The 27,353-nt window shown below is 38.8% G+C and overlaps 1 protein-coding gene across 1 annotated transcript in view; it reads left to right on the top strand.

Moving 5' to 3' along the window:
• The first annotated feature begins 465 nt into the window (after positions 1-465).
• The window catches only part of Bmt2 (base methyltransferase of 25S rRNA 2 homolog), a 52,619-nt gene continuing 25,731 nt past the window's right edge, over positions 466-27,353 (top strand). The window contains exons 1-2 of the mRNA XM_004641331.3: positions 466-623; positions 20,699-20,869. Of these exons, the coding sequence (XP_004641388.1) occupies positions 553-623; positions 20,699-20,869 (242 nt within the window). The 5' untranslated portion in view covers positions 466-552. The remainder of the gene's footprint in view (positions 624-20,698; positions 20,870-27,353) is intronic.

The following is a 27,353-nucleotide window of genomic DNA, read 5'->3' as shown; positions in this document are numbered from 1 at the left end:
TACATCAGTCATCTTATGTTTACAGACTTGTGATTTACTTCAGAGGTTTTTTGTTGTGTTTTTTTTCCCCTGTGGTAGAGTCTCACTGTGTAACCTAGGCTGCCTTGAACTGTCACTGTTGCCCAGTGATGCTCCCGCCTCAGCCTCTCAAGTGCTGGGATTACAGGTGCTTACCATCACTCCAGGCTCTAACTCCTGTTTAAAATGAAAGTTAGAAACTCACTGTTTGTAAGTCTAAATTCATTTTATATGTACATATAACTATTTATCATTTATGTTCAGCTTTGCAAATTATTAAAACTGGTACCAATGATTATTAAACAATTTGAATGCTACACCTGTTTTATTAAAAGGAACTTTTAAAATGTTTAAGACTTCATTTACTTCATGATTTGTCGTACACTTATTTTTAAACTATTGCAGGTTTTGCTGAAATTACAAGTATTTTTAAGTTAGCTTATTTTTTTCTCTTCATTTTTAGTGGGAGATTTTGATAAGATCTGGAGAGAACACTGTGAAGATGAGGAAACTCTTTGTGAATATGCTGTCGCGATGAAAAACTTGGCAGATAATCACTGGGCGAAAGCTTGTGAGGGGGAAGGGCGCATTGAATGGTGCTGTAGGTGAGTGTTTCTGTGAAGCTTAGCTTTGTGGTTTGTAACGTGTTACTGAAATTTATAAATCTCAAGTAGTGCTGTGTGTAATTTGTTGTGGTAAATGGTAAACTAGAAACATTTTTCAACAGATTGTACCTTTTAAATAGCTTCTTTCCTTTTTGCTTCACTGTCCTTAATTTATTTTACTTTTTTCTTTATCAGAATGATTCTCTGTGACGTAACTTTTATTTCCTGAAAATGTCTTTAAATCCATGTAATCCATTTATACATTACACACACACACACACACACACACACACACACACACACACACAGTAATCCCTCAGTTATCATGGAGTTTATATTCCAGGCATCTCCACGATAAGTGGTAAGCAGAAAAGTAGACATTATATTTATTTTAGTATTTATCTATATTTTAAGGCTTTATAAACCTTTCCCATACCCTTATAAACCTCACCCCTGTCCTTGGATAGCCCATACCAATTTAGCCAAAATAGCCATATTTCCAAAATTGATACACAGATTTAATGCAGTCCCAATTGAAATACCAACAGCATTCCTCCAGCACTAAACAAAACAATCTTAAAATTCATGTGGAACCAGAAGAGATCCAGAAATAGCAGAAACAATCCTAAGTAATAAGAGTGAAGCAAAAAGCATCACAATTCTGGTTTGAAGTTACATTACAAAGCCACTGAGATTAAAAACAGCATGGTAGTGGTACAAAAAAAGACATGAGAATCAGGTTAAGAGAATGGAGGATTCAGAAAAAACCTTAATTACATTGAACTATGCAGTCCTTGACAAAGGGACCAAAAACATAACACCAGAGGAAAGAAGATAAGCTCTACAAATGGTTTTGGGGAAAATGGCTGTCCACATGAGGAAGATGCAGCTAGCCCCGTTATCTCTCACCGTGTAGTAAACTAAAATCAGAGTGGCGCAAAGGACTAAATGTCAGAACAGGAACACTTCACCTGCTGGGAGGCAGATAGGTAGAACTTTGGATGTAGGCATAGGTGAGGACTTTCTGAACAGAACCCTGTTTGCACAGGAAATGGGACTGAGAATCAGCAGATGGGATCAGATCAAATTGATAAACTTATGCACAGCAAAAGAAACAACTTACAGAGTGAAAAGATAATGTACAGAATGGGAAAATGGATTTTCCAGCTATTACTAGGACAGAGGACCAATATCTAAAACATACAAAGTACCCCAAAAATTTAGACCTCTGGAAATTAAAGAGCCAACCAAAAAATGGGCAAGTGAAATGAATTTAACACTGTACAGAAAATGTACAAATGACAAAAACTACATAAGAAATGCTCAGCGTTGCTAGTCACTATATTATTGAGTAGTTCCTTTAGAAGTAGCTCACCAACTAAACATACTCCAGGTCATTCTTGCTTTGAATAAAGAATTGAATGAGCAAAGCCAAAAATGGTGACAAAAGTTTATTTGAAAAGTGAGGAGTGGAGGGCTGAGGGCCAAACTGGGGTGGCAAGGCCAACTTGGGCCACATACGAGTGAAAGGGATAAAAGCATCCCTTGTGCCTGGGAGGAGCCAGGTGGGCTACCATGAAGAGACATGCTGGTAGGCGCCCTTTGGCGCTTGAGTTCTTTATTTTTTGGTTCCAGGTATCACTGATCTGTATCCCCAGCCTCTGTCTACATCTTGTGGAAGCCCACAAGAAGTTTTATATGTAGGGAACTGGGAATTCTCCGACACTGTTGTGGGATCTTGCAGTTATAGTTCCTGCGTATTTCCCCAGCCAAGTTTGCCACATGCTACCGTCTTTCTTTATTAGAGAAATGGAAATGAAAGCAACGTTGAGTTGCCGCCATCCAGAAATCAAATGCAGTGTGAATGCAGCAAGACTGGGCAGGGCGTGGCTTCTGCACCATTGGTAGGGTGTAGCATGGTGTGACCACTGTGGGAATCGAGCTGTGAATTCCTCAAAAAATTGAAGCTAGAAATTCCACTTGACCCACCTATGAAATGCTTCTAGATAGCTTTCCAAAAGAGTTAAAGATACTACGTTGCCATTATACGCACTCATGTTTACAGCAGCACAGATTATGATTGCTAAGTCTTGGAAGCAGCCTATATGTCTGTCATGAGACGAGTGGGTGAAGAAACTGGCAATAGAATAGTACTCTCCCATAAAGAAGGGTAAACTTCATTCAGTTGCAGGAGAGTGGATGTACCCAGAGACCACAGTGTTATGTGAAATAAACAAAGCTGAAATACCTTATTGTTTCTCTTATGTGAGAAGCACAAATGGTACATAAAGAGCAAGTGATAGGCAATAGGAAGTAGAGCAGTGGGCTTCTTTAGATGGGAAGGGGCCCGAGTACTGGAGGGAGAGAGGATAAAATCCAGGGCTGTGGTGCTGACTCCACAAGGGAATATAAGCATTGTGCACTGCCAGTATGCTCCCTGCTGCATGCAGAAGGAAGGGAATCAGAAGATGGACGGATCGGGGAGAGAGACAGGAAGAGGCGGCCGAAAGGAATTACAGTATAATAGGTACATGTACTAATGCCCCACAAGAAAGGGAAACATTGTGTACTCCAAACGTGTACTAATGAAAAATTTTCAGGATGCTGCTGTCATTTTTCTTAATTTTTGTATAGTATTGGGCTGTTCAGTTTTCATTTTTTATTGAAGTTCTCTGTATTACCGCCTATTTGACCTATTTTTTCTTTATTAAACACATTTGTAAAACTGCTTAATTTAACTTGCTTTATACCTAGCTCTGGTGTTTTTGGCTGCTTGCTTTTTAATAATGGATCATTTTCCTTTCTTGGTTGTAATTTTTAAAAATACTGGCGTTGTGTTAGAAGAGGTTGTCACATTGTTTTTCTCTAGAAAAGACAGGAGTTTTCTCAGCCAGCCAGCTAGGATGCAAAGCTGAACACTTTGTTCCCATCAGAAGTAGAGCTGACTAAGTGAGAGTTGATTATCTGTTTAGTTTGCTTTCACTTCTGGTTTCAGATACTTTCAGAATGACTGAATCTTGTTTTACATATATTACATGTCCAAGCCTGTAAAATCTTAGGGTATAAGTCTAAGAAAACAATTTTTTTTTTTCTTTTTAGGACCATTCCTGCCTACACATATCTGTAAGTAGGCCCAAAGGTAGTGGGGGGGTAATCAGGATGAGACTAGGAAGAGCTATTTCTACCTGGGTTTCTTGAACACTCCTCCATCGTAGCCTGAGATGACCTTAAAGGTGCTGCTAGTTGCCGTCCAGCCCAGCAGACCCACTCACTTTCCTGGTAGCTGCTTGGCCCTTCACTGTGCAGGAGCACTTCAACGGTTGCCTCTGGTCTATGCTGTGGTCACTCTGCATGCAGGAAGGGCTTGGCCCTCTCTGCAGCTTCATTCCTTTAGACTCTTTGCATTTGCACCTCTTTTGATTTCTTAATAAGATTTTTTTTTTTTAGTTTATATGTTGTTCTTTTTCAAGTTACAGAACAACTAGCAGCGTATATGATTGTATCCTAATGTGAAACTGGTTTTATGTCTTCCATTCAGAGTTTATGTGATTGCTTTCTCCTGTGTCATTTAGCTACTTCTTCAGTCTCTTACTTCTTAAAACAAAATGTGGGTCTAAAGAGTTAAAGCTGGTCAGGTATTTTTGCAAAAAGAAAAATAATTCTTAGATGAAACCACTTCATATTGCGTCCTATTATTGGTTGGTACTGTTGGGTTTTGCATTTTTAGAGATGGAAAATGTTAGCATCCGTTAAGGTGTCACCTACTACATCCTCCCATTGTAAACTAAATAGTAATGTGTAGACTGATGTTTAGGCCTGTGTATCAGTTTTATCTCTCAGTCATCTTTCAACTAAGCTTACTGCTGCTTATTAAATGTTTCATTTGCAATTGCAAAATAATGATTTTAAGTTGCATTGTGCTTTGACATCTGTTTTTTTGTAACTAAACAGTTTCTTTTCTCCCTCCCTCCCTAATTCCCTTCCTCTCTTACTTCTTTCTTGGTACTGGAATCAAACTCAGGACTTAGTGCCTGCCAGGCAAGTAGTGTGCCATGTCTTCTTTAAAACGGCTGGGCAAAAATACACATAACTGCGTCTGTCTTTCAGTTTACATAATTGCCAATTTTCATAATAAGGAATTTGTGTGTAATACTAAATTATAACAGATAAATAAGATTTTTAGACATTTTTTGGAATAGCACTATAGTCTGATTTTTGTTTCTTCCATTTGTTGGTCAGTTTGTTTTTTTGTGTGTGTATAATTCCATAGTTAGTCAATGGGAACCAGTCAAAGTTGGCTTCTTTATCTTGACGTAATATTTGCATGCTTTCTGTTTATCCAGTTTCTGTCTTACTGAATGTTTACTTTCTCCACACAGGACCTAAAAATCAAGCTATTTCTTCAGAAGGTCCTACTTTCTTGAGAGAGAAAGTAGCACTTAGAAAGTGAGAGCTGGGCCATAACTATCCTGCTGAGTGTCCTTTCTTTTTCAACTTTTTGGGGCAATAATGTTAGAAAATGCACGTGTACACACACACACACACACACACACACACACACACACACCCTAATCTAAAATCCAAAATCTGAAGTTTTTTGAGAGCTAGTGTGATCAGTGGAACTCAATGGAAAATTCCACACCATGAAACTTTTTTTATACACAGAAGGTTAAAAATATTGTGCAAGTTACCTTCAAGCTATGTGTGTATGATGTAAATAAATTGTAAGTGAATTTGGTGTTTAGACTTGGGCCTTGCCCCGAGATACCACATTGTATTTGTGCAAATATTTCAGCAGGGATTATGCTTAACTTCTTTGCTTTGTATTTCTGTTTTCTGTTACACTCCAGGAATTAGTTCTGCTTATCATTTTATTCTTTGATTTACAAATAAAAGCTTTGAAATTGTAATAGCAATCTTAATTCCTAAAAATAAAATGATGGAATGCAGTTTAAGATTTCTTTGCAGTTATTTTATCTTCAGAACATATTATAGTACATATTATGTTTAAAATTTACTCGAGCAGGTTCAGTGGCACCCACATACAGTTCTTTATAGTCAGGAGGCTGAGGCAAAGAGATTGCAAGCTTGAGACTAACCTGGGAAATGTAGCAAGATCCCGTCTCAAACTAAAGATTAAAAAATAAAGGGCTGAAAGTGCAGTGGTAGAGCACTAACTTAGCATGTTGGAGTCTCTTAGTTCAATCATTGGTACTGCAAAAAAGAAAAGCAATACTCATTTCAAACAGTTTTTTCTATATGTCAGTTTATCAGTTTGCTGTACAGTTGGGTTTTTTCAGATTTGTAGATTTGTGTTTTTTAAATTTAAAGAATGAAAATATTTAAGTAGTCAAAAAGTCAAAACAGTAAGAAGGTACATGCAAGTCTCCGTTAATTTTCATTTCCCCCTTCTCTCTGTAGGTAGCTATCTTTAATTGTTTATATAGCCTAAGAATGACTTTTTGCAAAAATACGGAAATTCATAACAAAAATATACATATCTACTTATATCTCTACAGATAATATACTGTCTTCTATCTTTTGTATCATGCTTAGTAATATATTTTGGGGATCACGTTGTTTGGTATTGTATCAGTGATTTCCAGGGAAACAGAGGCAATGGGGTGATAGGATGTGTGTCCCCATGTATACATGTATAAGGATACATTCATATAGAGGTTTATTATATAGATTTAGCTCCCAGCATTATTAAATCTTAGAAGTCTAAGGATATCTAGGGTAAGATAAGAAGGTATTGACCCAGGAGAGCTGATGGTATAAGCCTAGTTCAAAGCCTAATAGGCTGAAGGCCAGGAGGAACTGAGGTTTGAGTTTTTGAGTCTAAAGTCAGGAAGGAGAAAACTGATGTCCAAGTTGGAAGGCAGTAAGGCCTGAGGAATTCTTTAATCCTTCAAGGGATAGTCAGCCTTCATGTTCTTTTTAGGCCTTCAAGTGATTGGATAATACTGGCCTACTCTCATTTAGGAAAGGCAGTTGACTTTTCTCTACCAGTTTAAATATTAAGCTAATGGGAAAATATTTCAAAAAAATGCTCAAGATCATTTTTGATGAACTTTCTGGGGAATCCATAGCCTTATCCTGACAGCCAAAAGCAGTCATCACAGGTAAATATCTTCTTTTTTGAGAGTGATTTACATGCTTCCCTGTTACAAATAGTGTTACAGCAAGTGGCTGTGCAGGTATTCTTGGCATTCTTTGTAGATTCTTCAGTATTGTATTGCAGGGTTTAAGGATTGCTGATTTGCCTTTCACCGAGATTATATCGTTTTGTAATTATACCAACAAAAGAGTGAGAATACCTCCATAATTTTATCAAAAGAATATATTATGGGGGCCTGCCCCTTAGCTCAGTTCTTTAAGTGGCTGCTTCAACAAAGCAGTCAGGCTCAGGTTGCTGGGGTTTGATCCCCACAACTCTAGCCAGCCAAATCTGCCCTGAGGGCATTCGCAGGAAAAAAAATCCTCATTCCATTGGAAAAAAAAGAAAGAAAAATGAATATATTAGCCTGTTAAACTATTATTACATGAAAATTGGTGTCTTTGTAGCTTTGTATGTTGCTCATGAGACATTGTTTTCTCACATATATGTATGTGTAGATAGATAGATAGATAGATAGATAGATGTCGTTTGTTTCCTTTTATTCTGTGAATTGGTTGGTTATTTTTTGTACTTTCAAGTTAGTTTTTGGTCCATTTATTTTTTATGTATTTAGTACAGGGTCTCACTACATGGATCAGACTTGTAGTGATCCTCCTGTTTTCAGCCTCCTAAGGGCTGGGATTACGGGCAGCACCACCACACCCAGTCTCACTGTCTCAGGGAACCCCAGGGGAGGGGCTGGTGGGGGGGGCGTGTTCAACAATTTCTCTTTTTTTCCATTTATGTCTCATGTATTTGGAATGGTTGAAGAGTATCAGTCTTCTTACTTCCCCAAATTATCCATTTCTCCAACATCATTTGTAAAAATAATACCTTTTCTATGATTTGACGACAGTCGATTACCAACTTTCTTGATGTGATTTGTCCTGTTGTATGCTTTCTTTGTTTCACTGGCTTTATAATTTACTCATCTCTAATACCACTATTTTAATCATAGACTTAACAGTCATACAATTGTTCTGTGTGACACCACACCCCTCAAGCCATTTTTCTTTTTCAGATTTTTTTTCGGTATTTAATGTTTTTCCACATGCATTTTAGAATTTACTGGGCCACTGATTTTTAAAAATTTTTTGGAAGTAAGTTAATTATTTAAATAAAGTGGGAAATATGACAGTATAGTGACTATAGTGTTGAATCATCTCATCTGTGACAAAAGGAATGTTTCCATTTGTTCTGACCTTGAGTCAGTAATATTTCAAAATTTCTTGTAGTTATACACATGCCTTCCATTTATTCTTAGATATTTCATCATTATGCCAGTGTAAATATCTTCCATTATCTGAGACTGTTGTGTCTGTGTGTGCTTTCAGTTTTTCTTTTACATCCTATTTATCCAAGTTCTATGTTATTAGTTAGTATCTAATTCTTGTGGGCTGTCTAGAGAGATGTCCATCATATCAACAGCTTTATTGCTTTTGCTCTATTTTATTTGACTAAATCTACTTCTTTGTCATTTACATGATTTTGCTTTATACCTCTTTACATATGTATGTGATATTAAATTGCTAGTTTTTTTACTAATAGCCACATGCAATGTAAAGGAAGTATTCAGATATTCTGGATAGACAGGGCTAAGCCCTTGAAAAAAGTGGTTATGGAAGACAGGCTAGCTTGCAACTGGGGGCAGTACAGACCCTCCCCAGCTGGGGGCAAGATGTCAAGAGGAAAGGTTAAACAAATGCAGCCACATAGCTCCCCAGGGATCGGGACTGATATTCTTAGTAGATGTCAGTCACCTTGAAAAAAACAGAAAGAGTCACTAACCCATTCCTCTACAGAAAAGCCCTGTTTTGTATTTATGCCCTCATTCTGAGTGATTTGCTTCCCCATTTGATCCTGGATTTAATCCATTTTACCTGAGCAGTTATGCTTGTGAACTGTGGTGGACCATAGTTTTGTCCCATCTCATGCCCATCTTGTGAGTTTCCACCTTGAACCCACCTCACCTTGTGGATTGCTCTATAAAATTCCCTACAAAAGGCAGGTTCCTGACAACCCACTTGGGTCCCCTTCTGTCAGTCTCTAGGACAGAAGCTTTCTTTCCCTTAGTAAATATATTCCGCTCTTGAAAATAAATACATAGTAGAATAAGTGCTTGCATGGTAAGCACAGGGTCCTGAGTTCAATCTCTGGTACTACAAAATACATACATGCATACATACATGCATACATACATACATACATACATAAAAAAAGAAAGTATTGTTATTTGCTGGAAAATGGGTAGAAGTAGAGGATATCATGTTGTGTAAAATAAGCCAGACACAGAAAAATCAATGTTTTATATTTTCTCCTATATGTGGAAAAAAAGACCTGAAAGAAGAATAGTAGCTGTAGAGAAAAGGAAAGAGAAAAGGCAGGCTGAGAAGGTAGATAAGTTGAGTGGACATGATGACCGAGCCTGGTGACCCACACCTGTAGTTCCAGCGCTCTGGGGGTCTGAGGCAGAAGAACTTCAAGGTTGAGCCCAGGCTGGACAATTTAGCAACTTACTGAGGTTCTGTCTGAAAATTAAAGTGTAAGGAGCTGTGGACATAGCTTAACGTGAAAGCCCTGGGTTCACTCCCCAATACTGATATAAGGGAATGAAATTCCAAACTTGAAAGATACCTGGGATGAGTTCGTACTCTCCAAAACCAAAGAATGAATTTTAGAATAATGTAGGTTAAGAGCAGAATATTTATTGGGGGAAAGAAAGTGTCCAAGAAAGAGACAGAAGGGGACCTGAGTGGGTTGCCAAAGAACCTGTCTTTTCGGGGAATTCTTACAGGACAAAACTAGGAGGTGGTGAGATGGATCTAAGGAGGAGAACATGGAACTTAGTAGGTGGGCCACGAGGTGGAATAAAACTGTGGACCACCATAGTTCACAAGCATAATTGCTCAGGTAAATGGATTAAATTCAGGATCAAGTGGAGAAGCAAGGCACACAGCAGGAGGGCATAACGGGATTGGGTTAGTAACTCCTTTTGGCTTTTTCAAGGTGACTGATACCTGTTTAGAGTATCAGTCCCTGATGTCTCCCTAGGTTGGCATCTGGCTGCATTTGTTTAATCTTTTGTCTGGAGGCCTGGCCCACAGCTGGAGTGTCAGTCTCTCCCACCATTGTACACCACACTGGCTTTTTTCAAGGACCTAGCCTTGTCTCCTGCCTGTATTTCTGTCTTAACTCAGCTGCCTACCCTATAATAATACCACAAGGCAACAACAAAAACTACTTTATGCGCTATACATAGTAATTATTTTTTAAAAGTTCAAGAGGCAAAAAAGAGAAAGTTTTCACCAATTTATATATTTTTTGTTTTTTAAAACTTTCGATTAATTTTATTGAAAAATAAATAGCAGTGAGACAGTTTCAAAACCGATTAGTAGGACAGTTTCAATAATTAACACCAGTTTGCCAAGAAGCACAACAAGAAGGGCTTCAAGAACATGCAGGGAAACAATACCAAGGCCATGAGTGCATGCGTTGAGGATATCAGGCCCTCATTCAGCCTCAGGAGGTCAAGCCCAAGATATCCCAGTGGGAATAAACTGCAGGCTCATTTGACTTACCTATATTGCCCACCCCAAGCTTGGGGAGTGTGTGCATGTCCACATTGCCAAGGGTCAAAGGCCGTGCTGGCCAAAGGCTTATGCTCCAACCCAGACCCAAGACCCAGCTTCTGCTCCAGCCCAAGCTCCCAAAGGTGCCCAGTTCCCCATGAAGTCTCCAGTTGAAGCGTCTTATCTGCTGATGAAAAATAGGACTGGTTTGACCCCGGGGGGGCCATTCATGGGGGCCTGGTGTCCTCCTGTGCTCTTTGTACAAATAAACCTGAGGCAGGAGATATATATATATATATATATATATATATAGTAATTATATATATATATATATTATGGTATATATATTGATTGTTGTAACCGTCCTACTAAATATATATTTGGTGGGACAGTTGCAATGATTAATACACTGCATTTTGTTGTCTTCATAGCGGTTGTTCATGGTACAGGATGCGGACATGACGTCTTGTCTGGACACTGTTGGTTCAAAACTTTCTTCTCACTGAACTAGGAGAAAGTAGCTGTACATCTATGTTAACTATTTTGTATATACATACACACACGTGTGTGTATTTGTTTTTCACTGCAGAGTGGCCCTTCATTTGTATCCCCCTTTTCTCTTTACTTTTGTCAGAGATGGGTGTTCCATTGCCATTCATATGGTGTAGGTGTGTGAATTCAGCGAGGTAGTCGAATATAGTCCAGTGGTCTGTGGTGGTGGTGGGTTGTCCACAGGACTGGCGGGTTGTTGTGGGGGGTTGTTGGCTTGAGCCTTTTGGGGCTCAGCATATTAGTATGGCTTTACGTTTTGTACTTTGTGTTTGTGCTTTTCTGCTAGATGGTTGCGACCGGGGTGGGAAGGGACCTGTATAGGAGGAGGTGTAGCTTTTGTGGCTGACGGGGTTAGTCATGTCCCCTCAGGTCTTGCTCTGAGGCCTTGTACAGCAGTTTGTGGATCTTTTGTCGGTGTCGGCCGTGTGGATGGGCCATGGCCATTGCTTGGCCGGTTTGCTCTCTGGGGGCTTGCGAGAGTGTTTTCTCTGTAGGTGTTTCTCCTTGGGCACACTCTGCATCATCGATCGCTTTCCTCTGTGGCCTCGTGATCTCCTTGATCAGAATTTAAAGGTTTAATGTGAAACTAATGTGATGAAACTGAACAAAGAAGAGGAATGCAAATGAAAGACCATTTGGTATCTGTGTATTCAGGATGGTTGGGATAGATGTGCAGGGATGAATAGAGAGATTTGTTCTGATACTGTCTGTGGGCAGATGTCATGTCTGCACCCTGTACAGTGAATGACCACTAGGATGGCAACATGAAATGTATTAATTATTGAAACTGTGCTAGTAATTGGTTTTGAAACTGTCTCATTGCTATTTGTTTCTCAATAAAATTATTTAAAAAAATAACACATTGTACATTGTTGTCTTCATAGTGGTTATTTATAGTACAAGATACAGACCTGATACCCTGTCCAAACACTATTAGTACAAATCTTTCTTTTCATTGAATTAAGAGAAAGTAGCTGTGTATCTATCCTATTTTGTATATACAGATTCAAAGTGGACCTTCATTTATATCCCCTTTATTTGTTTAATTTTGTCAGAGATGGGTATTCCATTGTCATTTAAATATTGTACGTGCGTGAATTGAGCAAAATAATCCAATATAGTCCAGTAATCCATAATAGTAGTGGGTTATCCATAGGATTGGCAATGTCAGAAGTTGTTGACTTGAGCCTTTCATAGCTCAACATATTATTATGGCTTTACTTTTTATACCTTGTTTTTATACTTTTCTGCTGGATGGTTAAGACCAAGATAAAGCAAGACCCATATAACAAGAAATGTAACTTTTGTATCTGAAAAGGTCAGTCAAATCCCCTCAGGATTTACCCTGAACCCCTGTACCGCAGTCTGTAGATCCTTTGGCAGTGTCAGCCATGTGGATGAGTCACGGCCATTGCTTGAGCAATTTGCTCTCTGTGAAAGCCTGAGAAATGTTTTCTCTCCATGTGACTCTCCTTAGGCACACTCTACATTATCGGTCACTTTCCTCTGTAGCCCCATAATGTCCTTGGTCAGAAAATTTGGGACATCACTGAGTTACAGGATGTTCACAAATTTATATTATATTGGTTGTTTTGAATGGATATTGAATTTTGTTAAATGACCTTCGGTGTTATGAAGATGAATACATTTTTTCTTATATTACTGTTAATGGAGTTTCTTATATCGAGCTATATTTGCATTCTTTAAATACATTGTAGTTGGTGATGTTTGATTCTGTTTGTTAAAATTTCTGACATCAGCAGTTGTGTCACAAGGGAAGCAGTAGATTTCATCAAGAGTCAGAAATGGTTAAGGGAAAGCCTAAGCCAGAGCTTTTACAGGTTTTTTTGTTTGGTTTGTTATTTTGTTTTAAAAGTCAAGCCAGGTAGTGTAAAGAGTTCAGAGTGTCTGGCTAGAAGAATACTTTGTAGCACTGAGGAGCTGGGCTGACCTTTGCTGTCTGGAGCTTGGTCTTGTTGGTTGAGCACAGAGCAGTTACTTGGTTTGTGTGCAGTGATGGAATAAAGGAAGACCTTCCCTGGTTTGCAGATGAGAAATGTGCTCGAAGGTGAATTTCTCCTTGAGCAGCTAGCCACGCTTGGGAGGCGTGGTCTGAGTCTGTAAGCACGTCGCCTTGCCAGGATGACAGAAAGTCCCAGAACCTGCAGTACTAGCACACTGGGTGACCGAGGCAGGGCAGTCGCAAGTTCAAGGGCAGTGCGGAGAACATGGCACTTAGTGACCCTGTCTCAGAACGAAAAATTAACAAGTAGCTGAAGGTTGGCCAGGTAGCTCAGCGGCTTAAAGCTCCTGCAAGCAGGCACAGGGGCCAGGGGTTCGACCCAGGGATCGCTGAGATGGCAGCTGAGACTGGGCGTGGTGACGCCCGCCTGTAATCCCAGCTCCCGGGAGGCTGTAAACAGGAGAATCACTGAGTCCGATCTAGTTGTGAGACCCTGAACACCCTGTACACCCTTTCCTAAAATACAAAAATAAAATAAAAAGCAGCTGAGCAAGTACCTCAAGTGGGAAGGCTGGTAGTGAGGCCTTGTTTGCATTGATATGTTCAAGAGTAAATTTTCTGTAGGTTGTTATTTTAGTTACGTTGCTTAGATTCTGACTTGTGGTATTTCCACATTTTGTAAGACATCCTGTGATTTTTATTAGTTCTCTTTTGAACCCAAGTTACATAATTTTACTGCATTGTTATTCTATAATTCAGTCTATTTTTCTTTTACAGATCTTACTGTAATTTTTTACTTAATATGTATATCATAAAGTATCACATACCATACAAAATATCATAGTTTTGTGAAATAAATTGTCTATTTGAATGCAGAATTCCTCCTAATGTGAGCTTTATTATATTCTGCAGAGCATCTATAACCTTCATTATTTTCCATTTGTTTGAGAGTGATGTGTAAAATTTCTCTATTGTCATGTCTCTTTCTCCACACATTTAAGAATTTTCACTTTGTAAAGATGTCTGCTTTGATAAATGGCATATAAATATTCATAACTTTTATGCTTGTTGGGAATTGTGATCTTTGGTAATTATAAAATACCCTCTTTAAAATTCATTTAATGTTTCTTATTCATTACCAGCTTCTTTACCAGTGTTTCCCAGTCGTCTCATGGGTGAAATTAATTTCCAGTGGATTCTTTATAAATAGCTTACAATTATGATGTGCCAGAGTTTTTGCGTATCAGCCCTGGTGATCAGTGGGGTGACAGATGTCGCAGCCACATCGCCCTCACATTCGAGTTCTTGCATATCAAAAACTGGTTTTTTATAGTTCTATTGCAAGATCACAATTTGTTTGGATATAACATTTTTTAATTCATACTTTATTCCATTCAGTTTCAGAAAAATTGTTGCTCTCTTTAGTCTTACTTTATATGGTTTCATTTCTTTCTACCATCTTTTTCCTTTCTTCTCTACAGGAGCATGTGAGAGTCACTTGCAAATATAACAAGATTTATACTCCTTAATAATTTACTTTTTATCACCTAAGAATTCTGTGTAATCAAGGTAGAGCTCCTACTATCAAGAAACTTAACATCAGTACAACATTAATACCCAACATACATAACCTATAATCAGACCACCAGTTTTCATAATTACGTCTTTTATGGTTGGATTTTGCTTGTCATCAGCATCTCATCAGGAGTAATTCATAGCTCATTGCCTTTACTTGTTACATGTTATTAGTGTCTTTTAATCTAGAAAAATTATCTGCCTTTCTCTATCCTTTTCTCCCTTTGTCCCCCTAACCCCACCCCTTCCTCCTTTTTTTCTCTTCCTTCTTTTCCTTCCCTTGACTTTTACAAAAATTTTTTATTTTATTTTAGGGAAGGGTGTACAGGGTGTTCAGGGTCTCACTACTAGATCGGACTCCTAGTGGTCCACCTGTGTACAGCCTCTCAAGAGCTGGGATTACAGACGTGTGCCACCCCACTCAGTCCCAATGGCCTTCTCAGCATGCCAGACCCGGGGATCGAACCCTGGGCCCCTGCACCTGCTTGAAGGCACTTTAATCCCATGAGCTATTTGGCTGGCCCTTCCCTTGACTGTCATGACATGATGTAAATGAGTTGTATAAATTGCTTCTCGGTTTGGATTTGGGGGTAGGAAAGAAAAGGGGGGGTCTTAGATATCTTTACTGGAAGGTTTTTAGTTTTATTTTTATTGTTTACTCTTAAGTAGACTTTGTATTTTAGAGTACCATGTTTACAAAAGAATTGAGCAGAAAGTACAAGAATATTGCCAGGTTCCCTGTGTGGACCTCTTCCTTCCCACACACAGCTTCGCACTGTGAACATCCCCTCCCAGAGGACCGCATTTGTTAAAATTGTTGAATTTACGTTGATACAGTGTCACCCGAAGTCCATGATTTACAGTATGCAGTTTGGGTGTGGGAGATTCTGTGAGTTTTGAAAAGCATTTAAGAAGCTTCTCTGCCTTGAGAACTCTGTGTGGTGGCTTTTTGCACTCCAGCAACCACGGACCTTTTTATTGTCTTTGTACTTTGCCTTTTCGTGATGTCGTGTAATTAGAATCCTGCGGGATGTAGCTCCTTGAGACGGGCTGCTTGCACTCTTTAGGGCGCACTGAGCGTCCTTCTTTGCCTTTGCCTATCTTGCTCGCTCACTTCTTTTCAGCCTTGAATGAGGTTGGCTAGATGTGTCATTGTCTGTCTGTGCACCCAGGGCAAGACATCTTGGTTATATCCACATTTAAGTAATTGCGAATAAAGCTGCCGTAAACATCTCCATGAAGATTTTTGTATGGACATAAAACTTGCAGTTTATTTGATTAGATACCAAGGATCTTTATTACTGGATTGCACAGGCAGATTATGTTTGGTTTCTTATGAAGCTGTTAACAACGTGGTTGTAACAGTGCGTTTCCACTGGCAACGGTGAGCATTGCTGTTGCTGTGCATTTTGGCATATTTGTACTGTAGGTTGTCTGTGTGTTAGCCCTTCTGATAAGGATGTTGTGATTATCTTGTTTTAATTTGCCTTTTCTAATGATATATGAAATGGAATATCTTACAGATTCAGATAAGCATTGTCTTAAGTAAGATTATCTGAATCTGTATTCCCTTTGGTGAGGTTTCTACTCAGATCTTGTATCTGGTTTTTGAGCTTTATGAGTTCTTTATATTTAGGCAATATTTCTTAATCCTGTATTGCCTTTTGCAGATATTATTTTGTTCTATCACTTTTCATTTCATTCTATTTTTTATACGTTCATTCTCTTTTGACAGTATCTTTCACACAGTGGAAAAAATTAATTTTAATAAATTGTAGTTCATCAGTTCTTTCTTCCGTGGGTTGTGCCTAGTGATTTTCATTGTACTCAAGACCTTCCAAATTTCGTCCTGTGTTATTTTTACCTTCCTCCTTTCTTTGTATTTGAGACAGGCTCACTCTATGTAGTCCAGGCTGGCTTTGAACTCGGTATGTAGCCCAGAATGGCTTGAAGTCACAGGGATACTCTCCTTCCTCAGCCTGTTGAGTTCGGGTACTGCAGGTGTGGCTACCATGCCCAGTTAGTTTCATTTTTTCAATGTGAATGCCCAGTTGTTACACTACAGCTATTAAAAATATTTTTTTTCTCCCTCGTGTTGCCTTTTTTTGTTCAAAGTTCAGTTGATTATATTTTTTTGTGGGTGTGTTTCCAGGCATCGATCTATTTGTGTGTTGTTTGCAACTGTCCTACTGTCCGCTGTAGCTTTATAGAATCTTGAAGTCCATAGTGTTAGTTCTCCAATTTCTTTGATATTATGTTGACATTTCTGAATCTTTTGCCTCCCTCCGTCTTTATGTGTTATGGAATGATATTCATCGCTTCATTGGATCTGGAGGGCCCAGATCATTGGCTAAACATTGCTAAGTGCCTCTGTGAGGAAGTTTTGGGTGAGATTAACATTTGAATTGGTAGGATGAGTAAAGCAGTTGGCCCTCCCCAAGTTGAGCTTTCAGTGGCCATTCCTGTGAAGGAAGGACCCCACCCCCATCACGGTCTTTGCATCTCTCTCTGCCTGTTACTGAGATATCCTGAGTTTTCTTTTGTCCTTAGGTTGGGACTTAATGCTATTGCATTCCTAGTTCTTAGGCCCTCCGACTTGAGCTGCAACATAAATAATTGGCTTTCAAGCTTTTGACTTGAACTAGGACTATCCTACCAGCTATTCGTGGTTCTCCATTTTATAGTAGAGAACAGCTTTTGGGATGTCTCCGGCTCCATAATTGGAAGAGGTTATTCCTTACAGTAAATCTTTTCTACTACCTATATGTATTTGGTGTCTGTCTCCCTGGATATTTAGGTATGTCAATCTGTATTTATCAAGAGAGCTGTGTCAGTATCTGTCATGTTTCTCTGAAGAATCCTGACACACACACACACACACTATATAAATTATAGAATTTTTGTCTATCCACAAAATAATTTGCTGGGATTTTGATTGTTATTGTGATGATCTAGGAACTAAATTGAGAAGAGCTTGATATTGAAGAATATAGTCTAGTTACCTATGAAAGTGGAATGACTTCCCTTTAGTTCTTCTTTGTCCTAGCCATCTCTGTGTATATCAATACATGGAAATAGGGTCAGGCTCAACCAAAATGGAGGCATTTGCTCTTTCAAGGAGAGTCACCCAGGTGGTCCTCCACAGTTACTTGCCAGGTTGGACCACGTAAAATTTTAACATATGTGCTTCAAGAACTGTTGAAGATCAGCAGCTTCATCTACTTTTAACTAATGGAAAGATAAGCAAGCTTTTTACTCCTGTGTTTCATGCTTTATATTGCTATATGACAGAGGCATGATTTTAGTATTAATTGCAAGTTGATAAAAACTACATTTGATTAACTTTAGAGAGTATAATTAATATACAATGAAATGCAGCCATTTAGTATCCAGTTCCATGGATTATATAGCGTTTCTGTTTCTCCAGAAAGTGCTCTTTCCAGTCAAGCATAGCACCTCATCCCAGGAATCTGCTGCTGACCTGCGTTCTCAACTGAGATTACATTTGTGAAGCCACGTTTTTAGATTGACCTATGATCTAAAGCTCACCTCACCAGTGTTACTTGCAGCCATCCCTTGTTACCTTTGCTGTGCTCGCGGCCTCTCTGTGTGTGAGTCCCTTCAGCCTTTTCTCTTCTGCCTGGCAGCTTGATGTCACACACCGAGAACCAAGGCACACTTCTGCAGGCCCCATTCTGATTTCTGCTTCCGTGCCTTTGTGTGTGGAGCCTGTCTGCCTGGAAGGCGTTTCCTTCCTTGCCTAACATTCGTCCTTGTCTGCGTCATTCCTGCTCATTTTTCTAAAATCAACTTACTGATTTTAGATTGGGTTAGATATTTCATGTGTAAATAAATATAATACATATGTATGTATTTTTCCCCAGTAGAGTCAGTCTCTCTCTCTCTCTCTCTCTCTCTCTCTAATGTATTTGGTGCAAGGTCTACAGGACATCAATATGTAGTTTGCGCTTGTAGTGATTCTCCTGTTTTCAGCCTCACGAGTGCTGGGATTACAGGTGTGCAGCACCACGCCCAGTCTCAATCACAGCCTCAGCGGGCCCTGGGGGTGGGACTGGCACGGCATCCTGGGGATCGAACCCCGGCCACTGCGCTCTGCCTAAAGCAGGCACTTTAGTCCACTGAGCTATCTGGCCGGCCCACTGTTTTCTTTATTTATATAACTACCTGTGCCCTTCACAAGCCACAGCTCCTTGAGGGTTGCTCTGCCATCATGTGTTCTTCCACACAGGAATAGGGGTCTCATAAATATTTGATTAATGGCAAATGCATTTTACCTGATGTCTATAATAAAACTAAAAGGAAGTTTATATAATAGGAACTAAAAAAATGAAATTGAACTAACAACACCTGTATGTGTGAGATAAACATTGGTTCCTCAAACCACCTGCTTTCTGTAACCAGTTAAATGACGCCAGTTCTTACTTTGTTTGCCCTGTGGTTCTGAAACTTAATGAAGCAATGTCTGGAGACACATAATCTAGTTTTGTTATAAGTCTATGCCAGTCATCAAGTTCTGATTCTAGATAGCGTCTTGATATGAACTTAACCATATGGGCTTAAAATGATGTATCTTCAAAATCTCATTTTAATTGTGTAAGCCAACAGCTTGGTCTTTCTCAGCATGGTATATAATGTCATCTGAACTAATTTTTAGTCCCCTTTCTTAGAATAAAAAGGTAGAAATAGGAATGATCATCTAATAGCCATCTAGTAATTTCAGAGTTATAAAAACCACTGTTATTTTAAATTTCTATTCTATTTAAACTTACACCTTTATAGCACTGTACTGGGGAGGGATATTTGTTTTCATCAAAAGGGTCCTGGGGTCATAATTCCCTTCTTAAAGCAGACCATACAAACTGGAATTTTTCTTTGCTAGGCAGGTCATAGAAACTACTCTTACTCTTCCTCTCTATCTTAGAGTTGGCCAAAAAGTACTTCTCTGACCTACTCTTGTCTAGTCCAAAAGGATCATGCCCCATGATGTGGAGGGAATGGTGCTGCATACCAGAGGCCAAGAACAGCACAGGGCTTGCTGGTTTTCCATACCCACATTTGCAGTGGACCGTGCCTTTTTTCTCTAGTCACATTTCTACACAGTTGTCTGTGCTTCAGCTGTCTATACACAGGAAGTCCCAAAACAGCTCAAAAGGAGGGGCCAGAGTGCTTGCAGAGCAAGGAGAGAACCTGCAGGGTGGCATGCTTAGAGAGGACATGGAAGCTCCTTCCTGCATACCGCACCCTGTGCTCCTGTGTCCTTTGTGAAAGTCTTCATAATAGAACAGTGAATGTAAATGTTTCTCTGAGTTTTATGAACCATTTGAGCAAATTGTAGGAAACCCAGATCCTAGCCAGGTAATGCAAAACACAAGTGAAAGAACTGGGGGCTTGATTGTGTCTTTGGGGGTGGGAGCACTGAGTCTTTGTCTTGTAAGGTCTGCTTCCATGTTTGTGGCTGAGCTTTCAGCCTGTAGCGTCTGACACTCTCCATGGTAAGTAGCAGCAGAACAGAATTATTAGAGGAAACTCAGCTGCTGTCTTCTCTGGAATAGTTTTCTTGCTGGTAGGGAGAAATCCCCACATTATTGAGGTCACAGAAGTCTTTTAAGTTGGTTGTTATGGTAGGAGAGAAGAGGATAAAGGTTTTTTTCTAACACAGTATGATACTATTTTTCACCTGAACTAATTTTTGTAATGCCTTCTCTTAAAGCAGATAAAAGAAAAAAATGACCTTTAAAGTTCCCTGAATAGCTGCTAGCTAACCTTTACTAGAGACTATGTTTAGTTAAATTTAAGTAAAATATGTATAGGTACAGCAGTATTTCTGAAAAAAACATTTTTATTTATTAAGCATAATCAGTGACCTCTCTATGTAATTTTAATAATTTTAAGTATTTGTAAACTTCTCAGACTTAACTCTGATACTTTAAAAATGAGATTCTTGGGCTGCTGAGATGGCTCAGTGGTCTAAAGCGCCTACTTAGAACAAGCTTAGCGCAAAGCACAGCGACTGCGGTTCAATCCCCTAGCACCACATGCCAGCCAGCCCCGCCCCCTGGTGGGCTGAGCTGCCCCCCCACCCCACATAAATAATAAAAAAAAAGAATAACTTCTTTAAAAAAAAATGAGATTCTTTGACTTGGAAGTTTCCTATTTTTGGTTAATAAAGGCTAGTATTTTTTTATTTTATACTCATATCCAGTATTTTAAAATACAACTTTATTTTGACTTTCAGTGTATGCAGAGAATATTTCCAGAATGGTGGAAAGAGAAAAGCACTTGAAAAAGATGAAAAAAGAGCTGTACTCACCAGTAAGACCACGCCAGCCTTAAACATGCATGAGTCTTCTAGACTTGAAGGTCATTTAACCAACCTCAATTTCACAAACCCTGAATTTATAACTGAGTAAGTATACTTTTTCTGCTTCAATTAACATTATCCTAGGTAACTATATTAATGTGAAATTACATAGTGGCTTCTGCCAAATAGTGGATAGTTTATTTTCTCCTCTGGTGGGAATGTATTAGGCTGAGAAACACAAATTAATACTTTTAGATAGAAAACTAAGATAAAAATTTTTAAATGTGTGAAAAATTAGTGCTTCTGTATATAGCATGTGTTGTCCTCACTAAAAATGAGAACATATAGTTTGTTATAGTAATAATGCTTATAAAGAATCAAAATAGGGGCTGGGCAGATGGCTCAGAATAAGAGCTTGCCTGGCAAGTGCAAGGGCCTAAGTTCTATTCCTAGTTCTGCCAAAAAAAAAAAAAAAGAATCAAAATAAAATGCAGGTAAGTTTTTTAAAATAGTTACCACTGAAAATTACAAATAAAGAAAAGATAATAGTGGGGCTGGGGAGATAGCTCAGTGGTCTAAGCACTTGCCTGTTAAGCACAAGGACCCGATTTCGATCCCCGGTACTGCATGCCGTGCTGCTGGTCCTGCACTGTGCCTGCCACTGAAACTGGGCATAGTGGTGCACGCCTGTAATCCCAGTGGTGGGGAGGCTGAGACAGTAGGATCTCTATGAGTCAGAACTGTACCAAATAAATGAATCTTTAAAAAAAAAATAGTAGCAATCATTATTGTTGATCTGAAAATCTGATTGCCAACTTATTTAATAGGCACAAATTCTGTAAGTACATACATATTATAATCCAGTTAATTATTGGTAGTATTAAAATTATTTTTACATTTTAGTGCCTGAGAATTTTTGCTGTCAAATAATATTTAATCAGTTGCCTAAAAAGTGAAAAACACAGTTCTAGAAAAGTCCTTGAGAGATGCTAAATACTAACCATGAAATGGAATTAAACTCTCAAATAGTTTTATAACTTTAGGTATCGATGTGTTATTTCCTTGTTACTTGGTTTTTATACCATGTTGGTATTATCTAGTTATAAGCTATTCCTTTTAAAAATCAGTTAGCAGGGGCCTGTAATCCCAGCAGTTGGGCTGAGGCTGGAGTATTGCTGTGAGTTTGAGGCCAGCCTGGGCAAATAAGCAAGTTCAAGACCAGTCTGTACTACATAGCAAGACTCTGTCTCCAGAAATGCAAACTGAATCATGTATCTTTGATTAGTTCAGTAGGAAATGATAAGACGTCTGTATCTTTATTGAGAGGCTACTACAGAGTGGTTTTATGATAAAACATAACTGTGGGCTGGCAAGATAACTCAGCTGACGAAAGTGCCTTCTTAGGCAGGCCCAGGGACTGGGGTTTGATCCCTGGCCATGCGGACACAATAATTAAGACTGGGTGTCGTGGCATGCGCCAATTAATCCCAGCGCTTGGGAGGCTGAAAACAGGAGGATCACTATGAGTCTGCACTTTGTAGTGAGACCCTATAGACCCTGTACTAAATACATTAAAAGAAAGGGCTGGTGAGATGGCTCAGTGGTCTAAAGCACCTACTTAGAACAAGCTTAGCAAAGCACAGGGACCGCGGTTCAATCCCCCAGCACCACATGCCAGCCAGCCCCGCCCCCTGGTGGGCTGAGCTGGAGACACACACATACACACACACAAACATACATAAATAAAATAAATAAATTTTTAAAAAATAAAAATAATAAATTAAATTATTATTAAAAAAACCAACTTTAATATTCATAGCTCAGGTGTTATAGACATTTTTATATAGTTTTGGCCAATATAAGTAGCTATATTTCTGTCAAAAATGAGTTACTATGGAAAGTACAGTTGTAGAAATTCATAAGGTTCTTTTTTTATGGTCTCTTCATTATTGAAATCACTTTATTTATGCAGTTCTTATCGTATTTTCCTTTCATTCTTTAAACATGATTTTTAAATTTATTTTTTGAGGTAGAATTTTACTATGTTCCCAGGCTGGCCTTGAACTTCCTGGGCTCAAATAGTCATCCAGTTTAGCTCTGCAAGTAGCTGTATGCAAATACTGTGGTTCTCTGTGTGACATCATAATCTCTGCTTTGAAGTTTTCATCTGTTAAATCCAGCCTTTAGGCTTATTAAGAGTACCCTTCTATTTACTGCCTTTGTTTCCTCAGCATCAGTTATGCTTTTCTGTCTTTCTTTACATGTCTTCTGATTTATTGTTGAAAACTAGACAATGTTGATAATACGGCATAGAAGCACTCATTTTGGATTCTCTCCTGAGGGTGGAATCTGTTTTGTTTGTATGTGTATATGCTGGTATTGTTGGTTTCCTAGGTTTAGATTTTTTTTTTCTTTTTTCTTTGATTTTTTTGACCAGTTTTGTGTCAAAACAGTAGGTCATAGGTTGCACCAGTGTGGTAAGATGGTACACCCGAGACAGGCCTCAGGATCACAAATTTGAGACCAGCCAGAGAAACTAAGAAGATGCAGGGTTTTTTTGTTTGTTTGTTTGTTTTTGTTTGTTTTGCAGAACCGGGGATTGAACTCAGGCCCTTGCGCTTGCCAGGGAAGCGCTTATTCCCCTGAGCCAGCTCCCTAGTCCCTTGTTTTTGTTTTTAAAGGCATGTGCAGATAGCTGAGGGGTAGAGCACCCCTAAGTGCTCTTACTTACTTCTAGTCCATAAGATTAACGTGCTCTTTGTGCCCGTGTGTGTGCTGATTGGGGGACAAGCTTGAGTTCTCAAGTCAGCCCCACTCTTGCTGTCAGCCAGGTGCCGCCGGATCTCCCCTGCATTGCTGGTCGCCTCTGTACTGGCCCTGGCTGTACATATTCCAAGATCTTTTTAGTTTTCGGCATTTAGTCTGCATCTCAGCCAACTAAGAGTACCATAGCAACTTGAGATTGTCATAGGTGTTGACACTCCCTGCTTGGCTACCAAGTTTCTTACTGTTACTCCCATCCCAGCCCAGTGGTAAAGTTGTTTTCCCCTGCCACCCCCAGCCAAGAAGACTCTGCAGCTCTCCAAGCGGGGAAACCTCAGGCCACCACTGTTCTTGACATGTATTCACCTAATTTTCATGGGGTATCGTTTCTCCTGTTCTTTACCTTTAAATTCTGGAGTGGTTGTTTTTGATGATTTTGCCTGTTTTTTTTTTTTTTTTGTTTTTTTTTTTTTGGTTTTGTTTTGTTGTTTTTGTTCGTTTTTATGTATTTGGTACAGGGTCTCACTACAGTTCAGACTTGTAGTGATCCTCCTGTCTTCAGCCTCCCCAGCACTAGGATTACAGGTGTGTGGGGCCAACGTGGCCTGCGGTGCCCGAGATCAAACCCCGGTCCCTGCGCCTGCCTAAGCAGGCTCTCAGTCTGCTGAGCTATCTTGCCAGCCCCTGTCTGTTTTTTGAGGGGAAAGTTTATAAACCTTTTATTCTAACATAGTCAGAAATACTGTTCTCTGATTTAGTCTTAAAGAAGAAAACTTAATTTGGTTTTATGTCCAAATAGAATTGTTATAAGCCAGAATTTATCTAGTATTAAATTTAGGCATTAAAATGACTTAGCCTAACATGACTAGATTTAAGTTTTTGCATTCTAAAAACAGTGTGTGTATAGATCTATTCCTGTAGTTCTGCTCACTGTTTTGTATTTTAGTCATAGGGAAGCATTTTACCTTCTCATCGTGTGACGCATGTTGGAGTTCACTTTCTGGCGGTTGTAAATGCACTATATCCTCTTTCTGATAAACTCTTGGCTGTATTAACTGCATTTGAAGCATTGTTTCTGAACTTCACAAAGGAGGTGATACTTTTTGCTTGCAGTGTTGAACTTTTTTTTACCTAAGCATTTATATTGTATTAAAATTACGTTAATACAATAAAATAGTATTTATGTTGTAATAGTATTTATATTGTATTAAAATTCACTAGGGTATGTTTTATGCACTACAAATGAAATAAAGGTTTGAAGTATTTGCATATGGAAAGAATATCTTTTAGGGTTTTTTTTTGTGCAGGATCTCACTAGGCAGCTGACTCGTAGTAATTCTCCTCCCCAGTGCTAGGATTACTGGTGTATGCCACTGCTCTTGGATGCCATTGCTGGCTCAGCGCGCCTGGGGGTGGGCCTGGCACGGCACACGGTGCCAGGGATTGAACCCTCCTTGCCACTGCGCTCACCTAAGCCAGCACTTAGTGTGCTGAGCTCTCTTGCCAGCATTATTAATAGTGCAGTGCTCTTAACTCAAAAGCAAATGAAGGGGCCAGGGAGATGGCTCAGTAGCATAAGCGCTTGACTGGCAAACACCAGGATCTGAGTTCAGTTCCTGGTTCCACCAAAAAAAAAAAAAAAGAAAATGAAGGACCAACCATAGATACTAGAAGACAAGTTAGTTAAGAAATGCTTTGTTTGCCATAAGTTTTCATTTTGTTTTTAAATAGTAGCAGTATTTGGTAGATAAACTGGTTAGTTGCTTTTCAGTTTCTTTATATCCAGTTCTTTTCTACCAACTATAGGAAAAGATCTTGAGCTGTTTAGAACAGTTATTCCATGTTTTGCAAGGAGAGTTACTTCTAAAGTTTTAATATATAAAAATTTCAAAAATTTTAATATATGAAAACCATAAGGTTGAATACTCCTTATCTGAAATGCTGAGGCTCAGAAATGTTTGTGATTTCAGAGTTTTGTCTGACAACTTGGGATATTTGCTTATGTGTGATGACGTGTCTTAGGGACATAACCCAGATCGAATTACAGAATCCTTTTATGACTCAGTTCTTCACATACTCACATACTCCATGGACCATACCAGGAAGTAGTTTTTATAATATTTTAAATAACTGCATCTGACTGTGACCTGTCACTTGAGGAACGGTGTGAAATTTTCTGCTTTCTGTGAGAACTCACAAATTTCACAAGAGGTTCCTTTGCATACATAAATGAATTCCTGAAAAATCTTTTTATAAGAGACATAGAACAATATGAAAACTGCACAGCTGTAAGAGAGTTTTAAATACCATTCTTGTAACAGAAAAAATCCTTAATTATACATTTTGTTTTATTATTCATTTTAATGAGAAAAAATAAAATAGCAATGCAACAGTTTCAAAACAGGTTAGTAGGACAGTTACAATAATCGATACATTGCATATTATTGTTTTTGTAGTAGTTATTCAGAGGACAAGATGTAGACATGGTATCTTGTCTAAGCACTATTAGTACAAACCTTCTCAATGAATGAACTAAGAAAACAGCTGTATTTCTATCTTAACAATCTTGTGTATACATATATGTATAGGTAGATATATATAGGTAGGTTTTTATGCATTTGTTTTAGACAGAATTAGTAGCTATATATTTCTACTGTGTTTTGTGTTTTTTAATATTGAAAAAATTATACAGTTGAGCCAGCCTCTAGTTTCCAATTACGTGTCCATATTGAGTCATGTGTGTTTCTGAGAGATAAAGCTAGACTGCTATAAGCAGTTTTCATGACTTTTATCTTTACTTAATTGTATTAAGATTTTTCCTTTGCAGTTTTTGTTGCTGTTCTTTTTGTTTTTGTTGTTGTTGTTGTTTTGAGACAGGGTTTTGTTACGTAGCCCTGGCTGGCCTCAAACTCGGGGCCATCTTTGTGCCTCAGTCTCCTAAGTGCTAGGATTTCAGGCATGCACCCTCAGTCCAGCCTCAATTTTTTATAAAATTTTTTAAGAGAAGAAAATTAATTAATTAATAGTTTCAAATCAGGGTAATGGGAGAATAACAATAATTAATACATTGCAGATTGTCACCTTCATGGTAGGCATGCCGAGTATAAGATAGAGGCGTAAAGTTGTATTAAGAGTGACAGCTTAAAAAAAAAAACTGATGAGTAGGGGAGAAGATAAGTAAGAAAATTGTGAATAAGTATGAAGACTGCTGCCAGTTGTAAAAACAACGAAAACCAAAAAACTCTTCAGAGATCTCCAGGACCCAGGTCTCCATAGGAACAGTAGACCATAGTGAGATTGGGACCCAAACTGAGGTTCGCGTCTAAATCGTCAACTATCCTGTCTGCATCCAGGCTGCAGCTGTGTGAAGGGACGCGCTAGGAGCTGAGACTCTCTCATCTCTCAGTGGCCCTCATGACCTCTTTCATCTCGCCAGATCACTGGCGCTCACTCCTTCCCGAGTTCTCTTTCTCTGCACTTCACTGCCTACTTGTGGCTCTAGCAGAGTCACAGCAGGTTTCTTAGGATTAGTCATAGCGTTGTACAGAATTCTGAGCTGTTTCCGTAAACCAAATTTGGTAATACATTCTGTACTCAGTTTATCCTTTATTATAAGGAAATAGCCAAGTTCTTAGTGTGAAATAACTATATAGAAAATACGTAATCTCATCACCTTCCTTATAAAATGGTACTTGTGTAGTAATAAACATTATGATATTGTATGTGCTTCCATCCTCCTTTGCTTCAGCTCTGTAGAAAGTCACATGAAAATCATAAAACATTTTATTTATGTAGTACCTAAATCATGTAAAATATATAATATGTA

This window comes from Octodon degus, unplaced genomic scaffold, assembly GCF_000260255.1.
Source record: "Octodon degus isolate 3935 unplaced genomic scaffold, OctDeg1.0 scaffold00135, whole genome shotgun sequence".
Classification (NCBI taxonomy): Eukaryota; Metazoa; Chordata; class Mammalia; order Rodentia; family Octodontidae; genus Octodon; species Octodon degus.
This window is presented reverse-complemented; position numbering and strand designations above follow the sequence as displayed.